Genomic DNA, 13,526 nt, shown 5'->3' with positions numbered 1-13,526 from the left:
CCCTAAATCATCAGATAATGAAAAGTTAAAAAGGAAGAACTCAATTTTAGTCTGTCATATTTATTTCTGGTGCAATGTCAGCACACTCAAATCTGTGTATTATGAATATGCTATACATTTTGCAGACTCTGTATGATTTTTCTACATATATAGGAATCTTTACAATATTAGTAATTTTTTGATCTCATCCCATATTCTGAATAACTTGACCAGTGCCTAGATTTTCTACACGTAACAAAATTTATATAATATCAACAGTACAAATGCATATTTCTTATTTATTTTATTGTTTTACTGTTGTCCCCTTATTGTTGGCATTGTTCCCTTTACTGCTATAACAATGCAAATTCCTCTGCTGTGGAAGCAATAAAGAATTATCTTATCTTAACTTAGACACTTGCTAAGGTCTGTCCTCTTTGGGAATACAGCTGTGGTAATATACCTGAATGTATCTGTGCACACAGACATTGCTGACATTGAGTTAAATTATATTCATGTACATTGTGGTTCTTTTTAAGTGACAACGTGTGTGAATTCTATGCTTTAAAAGTCCCTAGAATCTGTCTTTGATCAGAAACTGTAACAAAGACAGTATGACAAACTAAAACTATCACATTTGGTGTATTTAGTGTTCAGTGAAAATAAATGTGCATATAACTTTAAATCTTTACATGATTTATCTATTTCAAAACCTTGACTAAAAATGAGAACACACCAAGTGCGCCTCAGTAGCTCCTTCTGATCTGTGTGCAGTACACCTCAGTGACCTACTTCTATTAGCTCAGTAATTCATCAGTAGTCAGCTGTCTTCGCTCCATTACAAATGTGAATGATGAGTAAATAAATAAATGAATAAAATCACACCCAGCCATTTCCCAGCACTGTGAGCTTCTATGGAAATAAAAGGGATTTTTTTTTTTTTTTTTCTCCAGCCGCAACACAGTCCGTTCAGTCCGCCGGCATCTCTCGGTATCAGGTGCGGCTCCATCATTCGCTGCAGGGTTCAGGGGCGGAGTCTTCCAGGTCACACCCCTACGAGCGCTCGGTCCACCGGAGAGAAAAGAGCTGAAGGAGCGCACAGAGTACCGTCCGTCTCCGCGCACTGCTCCAAAAAATATGAGCCGCTGCTGCGCTTCAGCCAACAGGACAACAAGCTCACTGCGACTAATTCCAGCGGAAACCTCTGACCATCGCTGCCTGTGGTCCTAATTCTACTACTCTCCTCTCCATTTTCTGCCTCTGTCTCTCGTCTCTGCGCTGGATCTTTCGTGCCAGAAAATGTGTGTGGAGAGCGATGGATGTGAGATTGAGGGCTGCAGCAGTTCGGATGAGGTGCGCACACTGTCGGGCAGCATGAGTCCTGGACTGAAATCCAACCCGGACCTTCACCCCTGCAAGCCGGGCCAGAAATTCCGCGCCGCGCTGCTCAGATGCCGCTCACCGGCTGCTGCTGCCGGGATCCTCAGCTTTGGGAACGTCCTCAATTACATGGATAGATACACCGTAGCCGGTAAGAGCTCCTCTCTCTCTCTCTGTTACACAGTATTCTACTTCTGTGGGCAAAGTGGATCAATTTTCTTAATTTGCTCCCCTGATTGTGCACTAATTGCCTCACAGCTCACCTCAGCTGAAGCGGGCGGAACAATGGGTTTGTCCAAGCGCAGTGGACTCTGCGTTAAAGCCACCAGGCTGCTGTAAGATTGTGCGCTCTGGGTGTTGATTAAATCAAACATATAGCCCTCTCTATCACTCAAAGAAAAGCTTGGCCGTAATAATCGCCCCTCGTGGCTGATAGATAATTGCGGATCGATCAATTAAGGCGATCAGCTCTCCATCCGCCGACCCTAGCTGCATGCTTTAGCACCGCGCGTGATGTCGCTGTGGGCTCATCTGTCAAATGTGAAGGAAAGGGAGCTTCTTATCAGTATGGAGAATCAGTTAGTAGTTGTTGGTTGTTTCTGAGATTTAATTCAACATCTCTTACATTGTGCGGCGTCTGTGAGATGATGTGATGCGGCCATGTGCTGTTAATCCTCTGTGTCCGCATGTCCTCACTGTGGTGCTGGAGATCCAGAGCATGTCTCACTAGACATGTTTTATTAAAATCGTATGCAGATGGAAATTAAGCCTCATGATAAATTATTTGATAAATGAACTGGCTGTGGCCATTTAAAGAAAACCTCAAAAATCAAGAGTAAAATAAGATAAATGACAGACTTTGGAAAACAAAATGTTTTATCTGTTAAAACAATTTACTCAAAAGGTAATCAAACCATTAAAACTTCATTTTATTTTTTAGCTAGGTATATTGTACATTCATTGTAAAGCAATAAATGTGTAACCCCTTGCTACAATTAATGAATCTGTGCAATTCAAAATCAAATTAGAGCCTCATTATATCTTTAGTTTAGCTTTTTCAGTATTGAGGTAGCTGTATTTTGTATTTAGTCCTTTTATTAAGGTTTGGGCATTGCATGTTGGCACTGAATGAGTTAAAAATATTGCTGCAGCATGAGAATCGAGGGAAGTGTGTTAGTGGGGGCTCTTCTGTACAAAGAAATGCTTTCCTGGTTAAAGTGCAAGTTTCTATGGCTGCTCCTGCTGACTGAGTCACTTAAAATAGTGACATTAACAGTCTACAAGAAATTATTATTTGTGACACGTGTAATTCTTATTTACTTAGTTATTGTACAACCTTTTTATTTGTTAATCTTAGGAAATTGTTAGAATTTCTCTCTGTAGCTCTTGGCAGAAGTAAGGGGTGGCTGATTCAAGCAGAACAATGTGTACACTTAAGTAACCACATGCCTCCAGCTCATCATCCTGAAGGCTTCAGGTCCAGTCCATCAACTGTGAGCCTTGAAGCCTCGGGCGCCTCAATGACCAGTACAGCAAGATGGCTTGAGCTGCTCAACCTACAGCCAGGCCAGGAATGTGTTGATGTACAGCAGCATATCTAATCTTAGCATCTGCAAGCACCACTCAGTCACAGCAGATAGACTGAGAAACTCCTTATCCACATCCTCAGTCATGCATGAGTCAATCAAGCTCTGTGTTTGTACTCCTGTCTCATCATGCCTTGATCAGAGGAAGCCCCTCATTAAGGGGCTCAGGAGCCACTCTGTTTTTCTCTGGTGTTTCTATCATGATGCTGCCTCTGCTCTTTGCAAACAATCTCATAAACGTGAGGGAGAAAATCCTCTGCAAAGCTGTAAACTTCGGTGAGCGCTGGCTGTGCTATGACTCTAGCGGAGGAGTAACTGAGGAGGGATGCGTGGAAAGTGGAAACAGTGAGGGAAGCGAAGGGGTTGGAGCGGAGGAGGGCGGTGTTGAATGCAGCATCTTAGACTAACCTTTGTGGGGAGAGTCTGTGGTGCAGAGGAGGGGGTCTCTTCTCCATCGCTGCCACCTGAACGTTGCCGGACAGTTGTGCATTATGCATGGGCAGCATGTGCGTCAGACCCTTATACAGGAGGAGGAGCGGCGACCATGTGGATCCAACACAACTAATACACACAGCAAAGGCTTATCTGCCATTTTCCCTCCTCTCCTTATGCCTTTCTCTCCTCTCCTGCAGTGTGAGCAACGTTGCAGTAGTAATTAAGTGGTGGGAGCAGTGCATCTGTACAGAATGGGGAGGGAAGGGAGTTACACAGAGCTGTATGATCTATCAAAATAATAATAATTCTATCCTGTTTAATTGTAAATATAAATGGTTGTGATTGTTGGCCACATTTTTGCCGGTCAGATTAAGTATCAGTTTGTTCACTTTTCTTTTCCAACTCCTTGTTTCTTACGTACCATCAGTTTCTTCTTCTACTTCCCCTGCTCTCTTTTCCTAATTCCCTTCGGAATCAGGTACCCAAAGCGCATCCCAACTCATAGATCTTAATGTCAGTTAAGCAAGCATGAGCGCACACCCACAGAAAGTGCACACACACTTTAGAAAAGAGCATTTTAAGAGGGGCTGAATACGAGAGGAAGGCAGGGGGGCTTTATGGAGGGAGGGGTTGACTGCTGCAGAGGCAGTCAGAGGGAAGCGGACGCAAAATGCAGGCAGCACTGAGCGAGAGTGATGCCTCCCCCCCTCTCCCATCACACACACACACACACACACACACACACACACACACACACACACACACACACACACACACACACACACACACACACACACACACCCACACACACACACATACATACGCACACACCCGACGTCAAAAGGTCTTTGTACCAATAGCCATTACTGTAGTGTGTGTGGATCACTAAAGCATTGTCACAGAGAAACAGGGTGACTATTCTAGACACCGGGGCTATTCTCATCCACAACAATGATGGGAAAATTGCACCCAGCAATGCACAGTAACAGTGTCAAAGACTTGGATCTTTCTGTTAAGCCTTCGTGTCAGAGGTAAAACAACACACACGCACAAAAAACAGCAGCCACAAACTGCTGTTTATGATTCCAACACTTGACTTATCCAAGATGATGGTAAGAACCACAAGAGAAGTCACAATTTTTTTTCATGAGTAGTTGTTTTGTTCTGTATTCAATAGATTTACTGCCAATATGTTTTATACAAGACTTGAACATTTAACTGCACCACTTTAGGAGGAGGGACAGCTTCAAAACAAAATAATTATATGAGAGTATGCAAAAAACGGACTCAGCATTGATTCTATCATTCTGACTCAGATTTCTGTACAGTGACTTGTTTTTCAGTCTAGAAAAGAAACATACTGTGACATAAACATACAATGCAAAAACCTTTGAAAATTTTCATCCATTAAACTGCTCTTTCCACCAACTTTTTAATATCAGTTTCACTGGTGTAATGTGGTGTGCTTAACGAGACATCATCAAAGGGCTACAAGCAGCTCAAATTTCTGCATTTTCCAAATTTCTGTGTTGTGGAATTGGCAATAAAGACAGTGATCTGGTTTTAGTCAGACACACTTATGGGGCAAAATCCAGGTGTGAATAGGCACAGAGGAGGCCGCTATTAGGTTTGAGGGGTGCTGAAGAGAAGGAGTGTGTGAATGAGAGTGTTGAGGCTGTCTTGGACTTTAGGCTCAGCTGTTGAGCTGCAGGTCAGACCTGACCTGGAGTGCTCCCTCACAGGCCTGTGCTTGTTTTTACGACTGTCTGTGATGCAGACAGTGAAGAAACAGGGAGTGTCTTGGACATTTGAGGCTTGATGAAGTCCATCTCTCACTCCTCATAGCATTTCAGAACATCAGTGTGGAAGAAAATGAGTTAAGAGAAAGTGAGAGGATGCAAGATTGGAGTGGAAGCCTGTCGCAGCTGGATAAGTTACGATGCTCTGGCAGGGTCATCTGTGTTTGGCCTCTGGAAGCAGCCACCTACCCTTCAGCCACTTATATTCCATTTGTGTTTTAGAGTGCATAAGAGCTTTGAGATTTACAGGACAACTATGTTTAATTTAATTTGAGGTGGCTTTGAAACCTTAAATCCCGGTGTTGGTCCTTCTGTAGTCCCACAGCAGACAGTCCAAGCTCCTCGACAGCTTATCATAAAGAGGGGATTAAGTGTTTTTTCAGAGAATATGAGGATATGTGAAGCAGACACGCAGCACTTAAAGTTATTTGCTTGGTAAGTAAGTAAGCCCGGATGTGTGTTAACTGCAGCCACCCCCCTGTGTGCAGCCAAAGGGACAACTTGTGGGGTATGGACTGTAGCTTAATCTGTGCTGAACAGAAATGTTGGAGAGCCTCAGATTAACACTTCTGCAGAGCACCTTAAGCTGAATTGTCTCAGTCAAGCTGTCATTTGAGGAATACCTCCAAACTGGGACCCATCCCACTGGACAGTGCAAGACCCTTGCATGTGAACTTTTGGCGTCTTGCATTTAGACATAGATGATCCTTCGGTAATAATCCTCTTAAGTCAAGCTCTTTGTTACCCAGTAAAAAAGAAGATGTAGTGATCTATCCAGTCTGACTGGCCGGGCAGATTAATTCCTGTTAGCTGTGTTTCCTTTGTGACCGCTCATTATCTCTGTCCACATCCGCCCAAGGCTGTCTCTGCATTAGCATTTCCACTTCAAGCAAAGACAGTGCTTGTGTTCTGTCTTCTACATGTTTCCCTGACTGTTGTCACAGTCTGAAGCACTGTTTGTAGGGTGGAAGTGCTCAAAATGCAACAACATGCTCCACTTTCAGTTCCACAGAGACTAGAGAAAAGAAGAGAAGTGAACATAGTGTAGGTGTGTCTGAGAGATTGGTGAATTAATCGATATCTGCATAGTTACAAAGTAGTCACTGTGCAACAATAAATGTAAAGTGTGACTGTGACAGTTTTTAAGGTGCTGGTAGAAACAGAACACAGAAGATCCTCTCAGTAACATGAAGTGTTGCACCCAAATATGTCAGGAGAAGGAAGTGTCTTCTCATTACTGAAGTGTGCGAGAGGTTGTGTGGGCCACGCTTGAGTTGCTTCAGGGTTTAGCTGTTGATTGTTTCATCCTTCACTCTTCTCCCTATTTCACCCTCTCTTGTTTTATGGCATTCACATTAAAGGTCTCCGAACAGCAGAGGCACTAAAAAGATGGAAGGGCCCCTAGTAATTTACTTTATGGGGTTACTGCCTCAATCGTGCTGCGCTTTTTCCATCTGATGTGGAGCTGTTTCAAGTTAGACAAGCTGCTCCGTACAGTATGAATCCACATCTCTTTGAAAGGAGGTTTCATTTCTTCTGCACATTTTTTTTTTTTACCATACTTCGACACCCCTCTGCAAAATCTGGACATCTTTTATTTCACTGCTGACAGCAAAATATCAGTGCTACTCAACAGATGTTAAAACGAACCCTTAACAATTGCATGACTTTCTACCAAGTGAACTTTCCAGACTAGTTTCTCACAGATATCCCACTAATCTCTTTATGTCTGTATCCTAGCGTGCCGTTCCCACTGCTGTGAGAAAACAGTCTGTGTGTTCTTTAGGCTCCAATTTAGCCGACGTCTGTAATAGTAACCGATGGAATTAGACAGAGCTTCTTCCTCTGCCAGTTCAGGTTCTTTCATGTGGCTACTCCAGATTTTACCATCAAGTAGATGCACTCCTATCGCAGCAGCGTTCACCCTGTGACCCCAGCAGCTATGAACGCATTGTTTCATGGCTCTGTTGATGGCCACTTTTCGGTGACTCTTTCACTCTTCCTGTCCGTACAGCTGTTATTTTGGCAGTAGCCCAACCTTGCATCCTCCATCACTCATCACAGCTACGAGGCCATTGCATGTGTTGCGTTCTGGAGAGGATATTTTTACTCAGTGTTGCCTCTGCTTAGGCCAGAATCTGTGAGAAACACTGAGCGAGAAGATGTGAGATACAGATAGGACAGGTGCATACCGGTGTTCTAAAAGCAAATGGAAGTTAGTTATTGTACTGGAAGTGCTCATCAAGACAGTCAGCAGTGTCAGCAGAGGATGTGCTGCATAACCCAAGGAGGCAATTAAGGTGCTCTAAAACCCATAGTGCTTCTTCAGTGCAATTTGCATCTACTATGGTGCTGCTTCTTGGAGTCACAGCTCCCGTACATGATACACATTTTTAAATTCAGTGTGGCTTACAGTGTCTGAGGTTATACATCCACAAATCTGCTTGAAACCACAGAAAAAAGACTCTCTCTCTCTTCATTACAGAACTTGTCTTACAATCAGCATGTTTTTATTCAGTATTTAAGTAATCCAGCCACGGCTGTTTGTATAGTAATGGGTACATTTCAAATAGTTTCCAGCAATCAATGAAGGTCAATAACTGATATTTAGAATTGATGCATTTGTATTAAAAATGAAAGTATGGTGTCATAATCTAGTATAACACAAAATCCAACTAAAACCATCATTGAAATGCCTGTTTTTTAAAATGATTATTTTTTAAAATCATTTTAATTAAAAGAAACTTTTCAACATTCATCCTTTCATCTTGACTGGCTATTACTTGTGTTGTGTAACCAATCAGATCATGCTGTGGGCAGGACGTTGCTCAAGATCACAGAGTTGTGACTACAAACAGAGAGGTGGCTGCATCACATCCAGAGCAGCACCTTTTCATTTCACCAGGAATTTGTTTTTTAAAAAATTACAAAACCAACAATGTTGAGCATCACACCTGGAAGTCAGCCTGGCCGCTAATCAATTGATCCCTACACTGTGCTCCTTTTTAGAGTTAAAGTTCACATACACTACCAGTCAAAAGTTTGGACACATGTTCTCATTCAAATGAATGAGTAGTGTACATGTAACACATTTATAAATTCAGAGTGACTTCAACGTTATAGCATTGTTTATCCATAAATCTGCTTAGAAACACATTCTCTCACTTCAGAAATCATATTTTTTACTGGATACATTACAAACAGACGGCAAATAGCTAATGTGGCATACTTTTACTGCTACCAGTTTGCCACAATGTGACTAAATGCGAGCTTAAATTTTTCCTGTAACCCTGCTGCCATACATCTACTTAGAACTCATGTTTCTTTCAACAAGATACAGGCAGATAAGGCAAGAATTCGAGGGGCTGTTTCAACACACTGGTCATTCTCTAATCATATAAATTCTTAACTAGGCTTATCGTAGTTTAATGAGTCAACTTGTAAAAGCCTGAGTTGCTTGCTCAAGATCCCCATTGATCTGTGTCCTGTGAGGCTGAGTGGTAGCCTGATAATCACTGGCCTCCTCTTTGTCATCATCTCAGGAGTGTGTGTGGACATGAGGATGAGGAGCTGCTGTTTCCTTTGGTGTAAAGAGTTTGTTCTAGGATTACAGCCTCCGAGATAAACACAGAATCATCTCAGTCCGGTGAGGAGATGTTGGAGTGACAGGAAAAACAAGTCATCATGAGCAGGTGGGGGGGATTCTCCAGTCTCCATTCAGCGCTCTCCAAACATTATCCTCAAACTGTAAATTGTGCTCCTCCCTTCCTGCTTCATTATCGAAATAGATTGGAGTGTTTACCTGTAGAAAATGCTGATATTCAGCTTTTCATGCTGATGGAAAGATCGCAGGAAGGAAGGAGGAAAGATTGGACATATGTGGGGCACTTTGCTGTGTTTGACATACTGTCAAAAAGCAGCTCATCCCTGCTGAAAAAATGTGATACGAAAAATATTTGGTTTCCTCACTCCCTGCATTCCATCTTTTATGATTATCACAGCATATTTTAACAGTTAATGACAGTTGAAATAAAAACACATTTAGTATTTAACATTTTATGATGTTTGGCCGTGTCATAAATAACACCAAAACCAGAATAATGGCTTTATTTGCAGAGCAGAAATGTCAATAAACACACAGACCCATTTTTTGTGTGTCAGACGAATGACCTTTTCACTGCTCAGACTCCACTGTCAGCTTCCCTTTCCTCCAGCCACCCAAACACTCTGTGACGCTCACTCCCATTTCAACACACACCAAGAGAGCTAGCAAAAAAAACCAAAGCAACACAAACAAGTGAAATTTCTGTGTTGTGAAGGTCACATTCAGTAGTTCTCCTGAGCCCAGTGCTTTGGCTGAAGCTGCTCATACATGCAGTGAAGAGATGGAAATAGAAGGCAATGCAATCCATTTTGTATCCTCGCAAAATTACACACAGACACTGCATATTGATCAACACAACATTTGCTTGGAATTTGCCACGAGTGATGAAATCGTACTGTCCTGAGACATTTTGAAATTGGATTTTTCTTGGACTCGTTAACAAGTTGTTCTTGAGAGGATTGGAATCTAATATTGACCTGTTTGCACCCAGCCGTTGTGAAATCAGACCTGCAGCTCGCAGTAATATTAGCTCTCAGCTCCTGGAATCTCCCGCAGCTGCTAGAATAATATTTTGTGTATGTACAGCAGCCCCTATATTTGAAAAGCCTCCTTTCTTGAGGAAAAAATTAATCTTTCCCCCAATTTACATGTGATAGAGTAAATACCGGAGCCTGGCGGGATTATTTAATCTTTTATATCCACTAGTCAGACCATGGATGTGTGTGTGTGTGTGTGTGTGTGTGTGTGTGTGTGTGTGTGTGTGTGTGTGTGTGTGTGTGTGTGTGTGTGGCCTACCGTCTCACTGGCTCTTACTTTATCTGATTTGTGGATATCTGTCATGTCGTCAGAGCTGGATGTGATTGCAGCAGGATTTTCATTACTGTGTTTGGTGTATGTGCTGTGATGTTTGTGGGAAGAACTGGGGATAAATATGGGTGCTGACCTCTGTCAGAGTCTTAGATCTTTCTGTTAATGCCCCGGGTCAGAGGTGCACCAACACACACACAAACACACATGCACCAACAGCACTGAGTGTTTTTTCTAACGTTAAAGGTTCCCACTTAGGCTTGAATTCCTCTGAGAATGTGTCATCGGTTTTGTGTTTCAAAGGCATCCCTGCTGTCACAGTAGCAACACACACTGTATATGCATATGCGGATATTAAACTTAATGTTGGGCTACAATCTGGCATCATCACGTCATTTTTCCTAATCAGTCCAGCCTCTAATTTAACTTCTGTCTAATTTTGCTCTGCATAGCTTGATTGCATGTGTGTTTTTCTATCTGCACTGTGAGACAATGACAGGCTGAATTTTGTTATTTGTTTCTGCAGTGCAGTTGTACAGCAGAATGACTGGTCACACCTCACTGACTCGGTCAGATTATTACAGCATTCTTTTGATTCTTTAGCACCATAAATGTTTAGTGGTGCATATTTAGATACGTAGCTCTGCAGGCGGCTTGTTACCACACAAAAATGATGAGGTTTTGTTTGCACATATTAATCACACTGAACCGTATTATATTAAACATGCCAGTTGAATCTCTTTCTCAATTATGGTTTAATGGCATAAAATGCAACGGTGCTTTTTGTTATGACTTATGTTTAGTGATGTTTTAGGAAGACTATGCATGATCCACACTGCAACTCAGGATGTAGATGGAAGTTTCTTCACCACAAAGCTTAATTTGCATGTTTTTTTTATCGTACTGTAATGACTGACTGATACCTGTGTATTCCCTGAGGTGACTGTGCAGCAGGTATGTGTGCTGTTCTTTAATGAAACAGGCCTGGTATGTGGAAGAAGCTTTAGAGGAACAAAAAAAAAATTTCCTTGACGTGTTTTCCCACGCCACCAAGAATTCGTACTCACTTCCCACTCACACCCTGTGCTAAAGTTAAGTTTTGAAAAGAGATGTCACATTGTTAAAAAAAATCTAATTGTGTTTAATAATCATTTCCAATGGAGCACATCAGCAGATCACAAATGGTTTCTGAGGCCATTCTTTATGAGTTTGTTTAAAAAGACATATTTGGGTTTCTCTGGGAGTGTTTGAAATAGCAGGAGGAGATAATGAAATGCATATCTAATTCATGAGACAATGAAAGATGGACCTCAAGTCCCCAGCTAAGCTGTCCTGCCTGTAAGTGGGATGAGACTGAGTTGAAAACTAGTGGTTTGCCATTTGAATGAAGATACGGTGCGAGAGTGGCATCAGTAGGACTGTTTTTGAGTATAGAGCTACAGAGAGGTCACCTTGACAGCATCGGAATGAATGCTTTTATGTGTAGGATTTGTCTACCCTCAGGATGCAGTTAACATGATGGGAATTCAGGAGAAAGATTGGAAAAATATGTTTGACATTCATAGATATAGATATGAACTCCCACAGTAGCATCAGAACTGTACGGGCACATTACACTGAAGTACATTCACTGTCTGATACATTGTCGTGGGGAGGAGTGGCACATACATCTCATTAGTCATGGCCCAACTGGAGTAGTGTTGGCTTCTGTGGAGAATTATGATTGATTTGTGGGAGAAGAAAACAAACTAATTTATAGTTACTGTAATCACTGTGGACATAAAACCTAAATATGGAAGCATTCCTTGTATCAGTCACACTTAGGCCTCTGTCCGATCCAGCTGAGCAACCCTGAAACAATGCTAAATTGCATGGCAGAGATGTGGTGACATCCCAGTGCTGGAATAAAGACAACTGGGGCACCATTACCTCCTAATGGCTGAGTGTTGATGGTAGTTTAATGGTTCAGATCAGTCTTGTTTTAGTCTGTTTGTTTAACTCATTGTCTTTAAAAATTACCTTTTGAAAAAAAAAAGGAAGTAAGATAAAGTATGTATTGTTAACTATTTCTAATTTAAAAAAAAAAAACACAACAAACTTAAAGCTTAAATAGTGCCATAAATATTACATATTTTGAACCAGCTGGTTCTGTTTCCCCATTCATTCCCCATTTTGTGAAGCTCATGCATTGTGATTATCCACAGAAGATAGCCACGCTGTGCATGATTGATGCTAAATAGAGCTAAATTGAGCTGAAAATACAAAATTTAGCCACTTTCTTTCTCTTCTCACTGCTTGGGGTTCACTCTGGACCCACTCTCATTGCACAGAAAAAAACAAGCATTGAGGTCTAGACAGTCAGCGTGACAGCCTGTGGAAAACTTATCATTATGCATTGCAGCTCATGCTGGTTGAATCAAGAGGAAGTCAGGTGAAGAAGATGAGTCAAGCAGCACAGATACATGCTCTCAAGTTAGAAAGGTAAAATTTTGGGTATTTAAATGAATATGTCTGCATCATTTTAGAGCTGTTTTATCTATTGGTAATTAAAAATGCTTTGTCCAAAGGGTTGTCATTAAACAAACATATATAACAAAAGCAAACTGGACATTATGTACAAATTACACTAATTATACAGGATGATATTTGAGTACCATCCATAATGGATTCCCGTCATCCTCATAAAGGACCAGGAGAGCAAGTGAGGAGAGGAGGAATGAAATCTCATTAAAACCCTACATAATAGCTTTAATCCCTCTCACTGTTATGTAAAACAGTGCTGGGAATACTGACAGGATTTTTCAGATACAGATGTGCTGGTGCAGGCTGTGTGTTGGCTTCACACACTGCACACAGACGCACATAGCAATGGAAGGAACTACCTGATACATGTATCGCTTGCTATTTTTAGCAGAGAAACTGGCTGTATGTTCTCATAAGCATACATTTCCATAATTTAAAGGAGCACAGCATTGTGGGTAGAAGGCTGTGTATGTATACATGTATGTTTTTAGCATGTTTTTGCCACACTGGCAGTCTAGCAGTGGCGATGTTTTGTTGGTCCACTGAGCCACTGTTTGTTTCCGCTGACATATTTAAACAGCCATCAGATGGATTGCCATGAAAGTTTGTGCAGATATTCGTGTTCCCCAGGGGATGAATGACAGTAACTTTGGCGATTTGGCGATATGTGCTACAATATGTATGAAAGCATTGAGGACATTTATTTTTTATAGAAATTGTTAATGGTTTCTGACAATCTGTAAGCCCTGGTACATTTTTGTGGGTTTTCTGAATAGGACACCATCCATATCACATCTCAATTAAATAACCGGAAGCTATTCAGGCCTCTTGAATGATTTTCTCCAGTTAAAGTGGCTGCTTTTCAAAATTCCACAGAAATAACACTCCTCCAGGTCCGCATTCAAGGTTGAG

The 13,526-nt window shown here is 41.6% G+C and overlaps 1 protein-coding gene across 1 annotated transcript in view; it reads left to right on the top strand.

Annotated features, from left to right (window-relative positions):
* The first annotated feature begins 1,043 nt into the window (after positions 1-1,043).
* Positions 1,044-13,526, top strand: part of spns2 (SPNS lysolipid transporter 2, sphingosine-1-phosphate) — a 71,807-nt gene continuing 59,324 nt past the window's right edge. Inside the window, exon 1 of the mRNA XM_055017264.1 lies at positions 1,044-1,510. Within this exon, the coding sequence (XP_054873239.1) occupies positions 1,279-1,510 (232 nt within the window). The 5' untranslated portion in view covers positions 1,044-1,278. The remainder of the gene's footprint in view (positions 1,511-13,526) is intronic.

This window comes from Amphiprion ocellaris, chromosome 14, assembly GCF_022539595.1.
Source record: "Amphiprion ocellaris isolate individual 3 ecotype Okinawa chromosome 14, ASM2253959v1, whole genome shotgun sequence".
NCBI classification, from domain to species: Eukaryota; Metazoa; Chordata; class Actinopteri; family Pomacentridae; genus Amphiprion; species Amphiprion ocellaris.
This window is presented reverse-complemented; position numbering and strand designations above follow the sequence as displayed.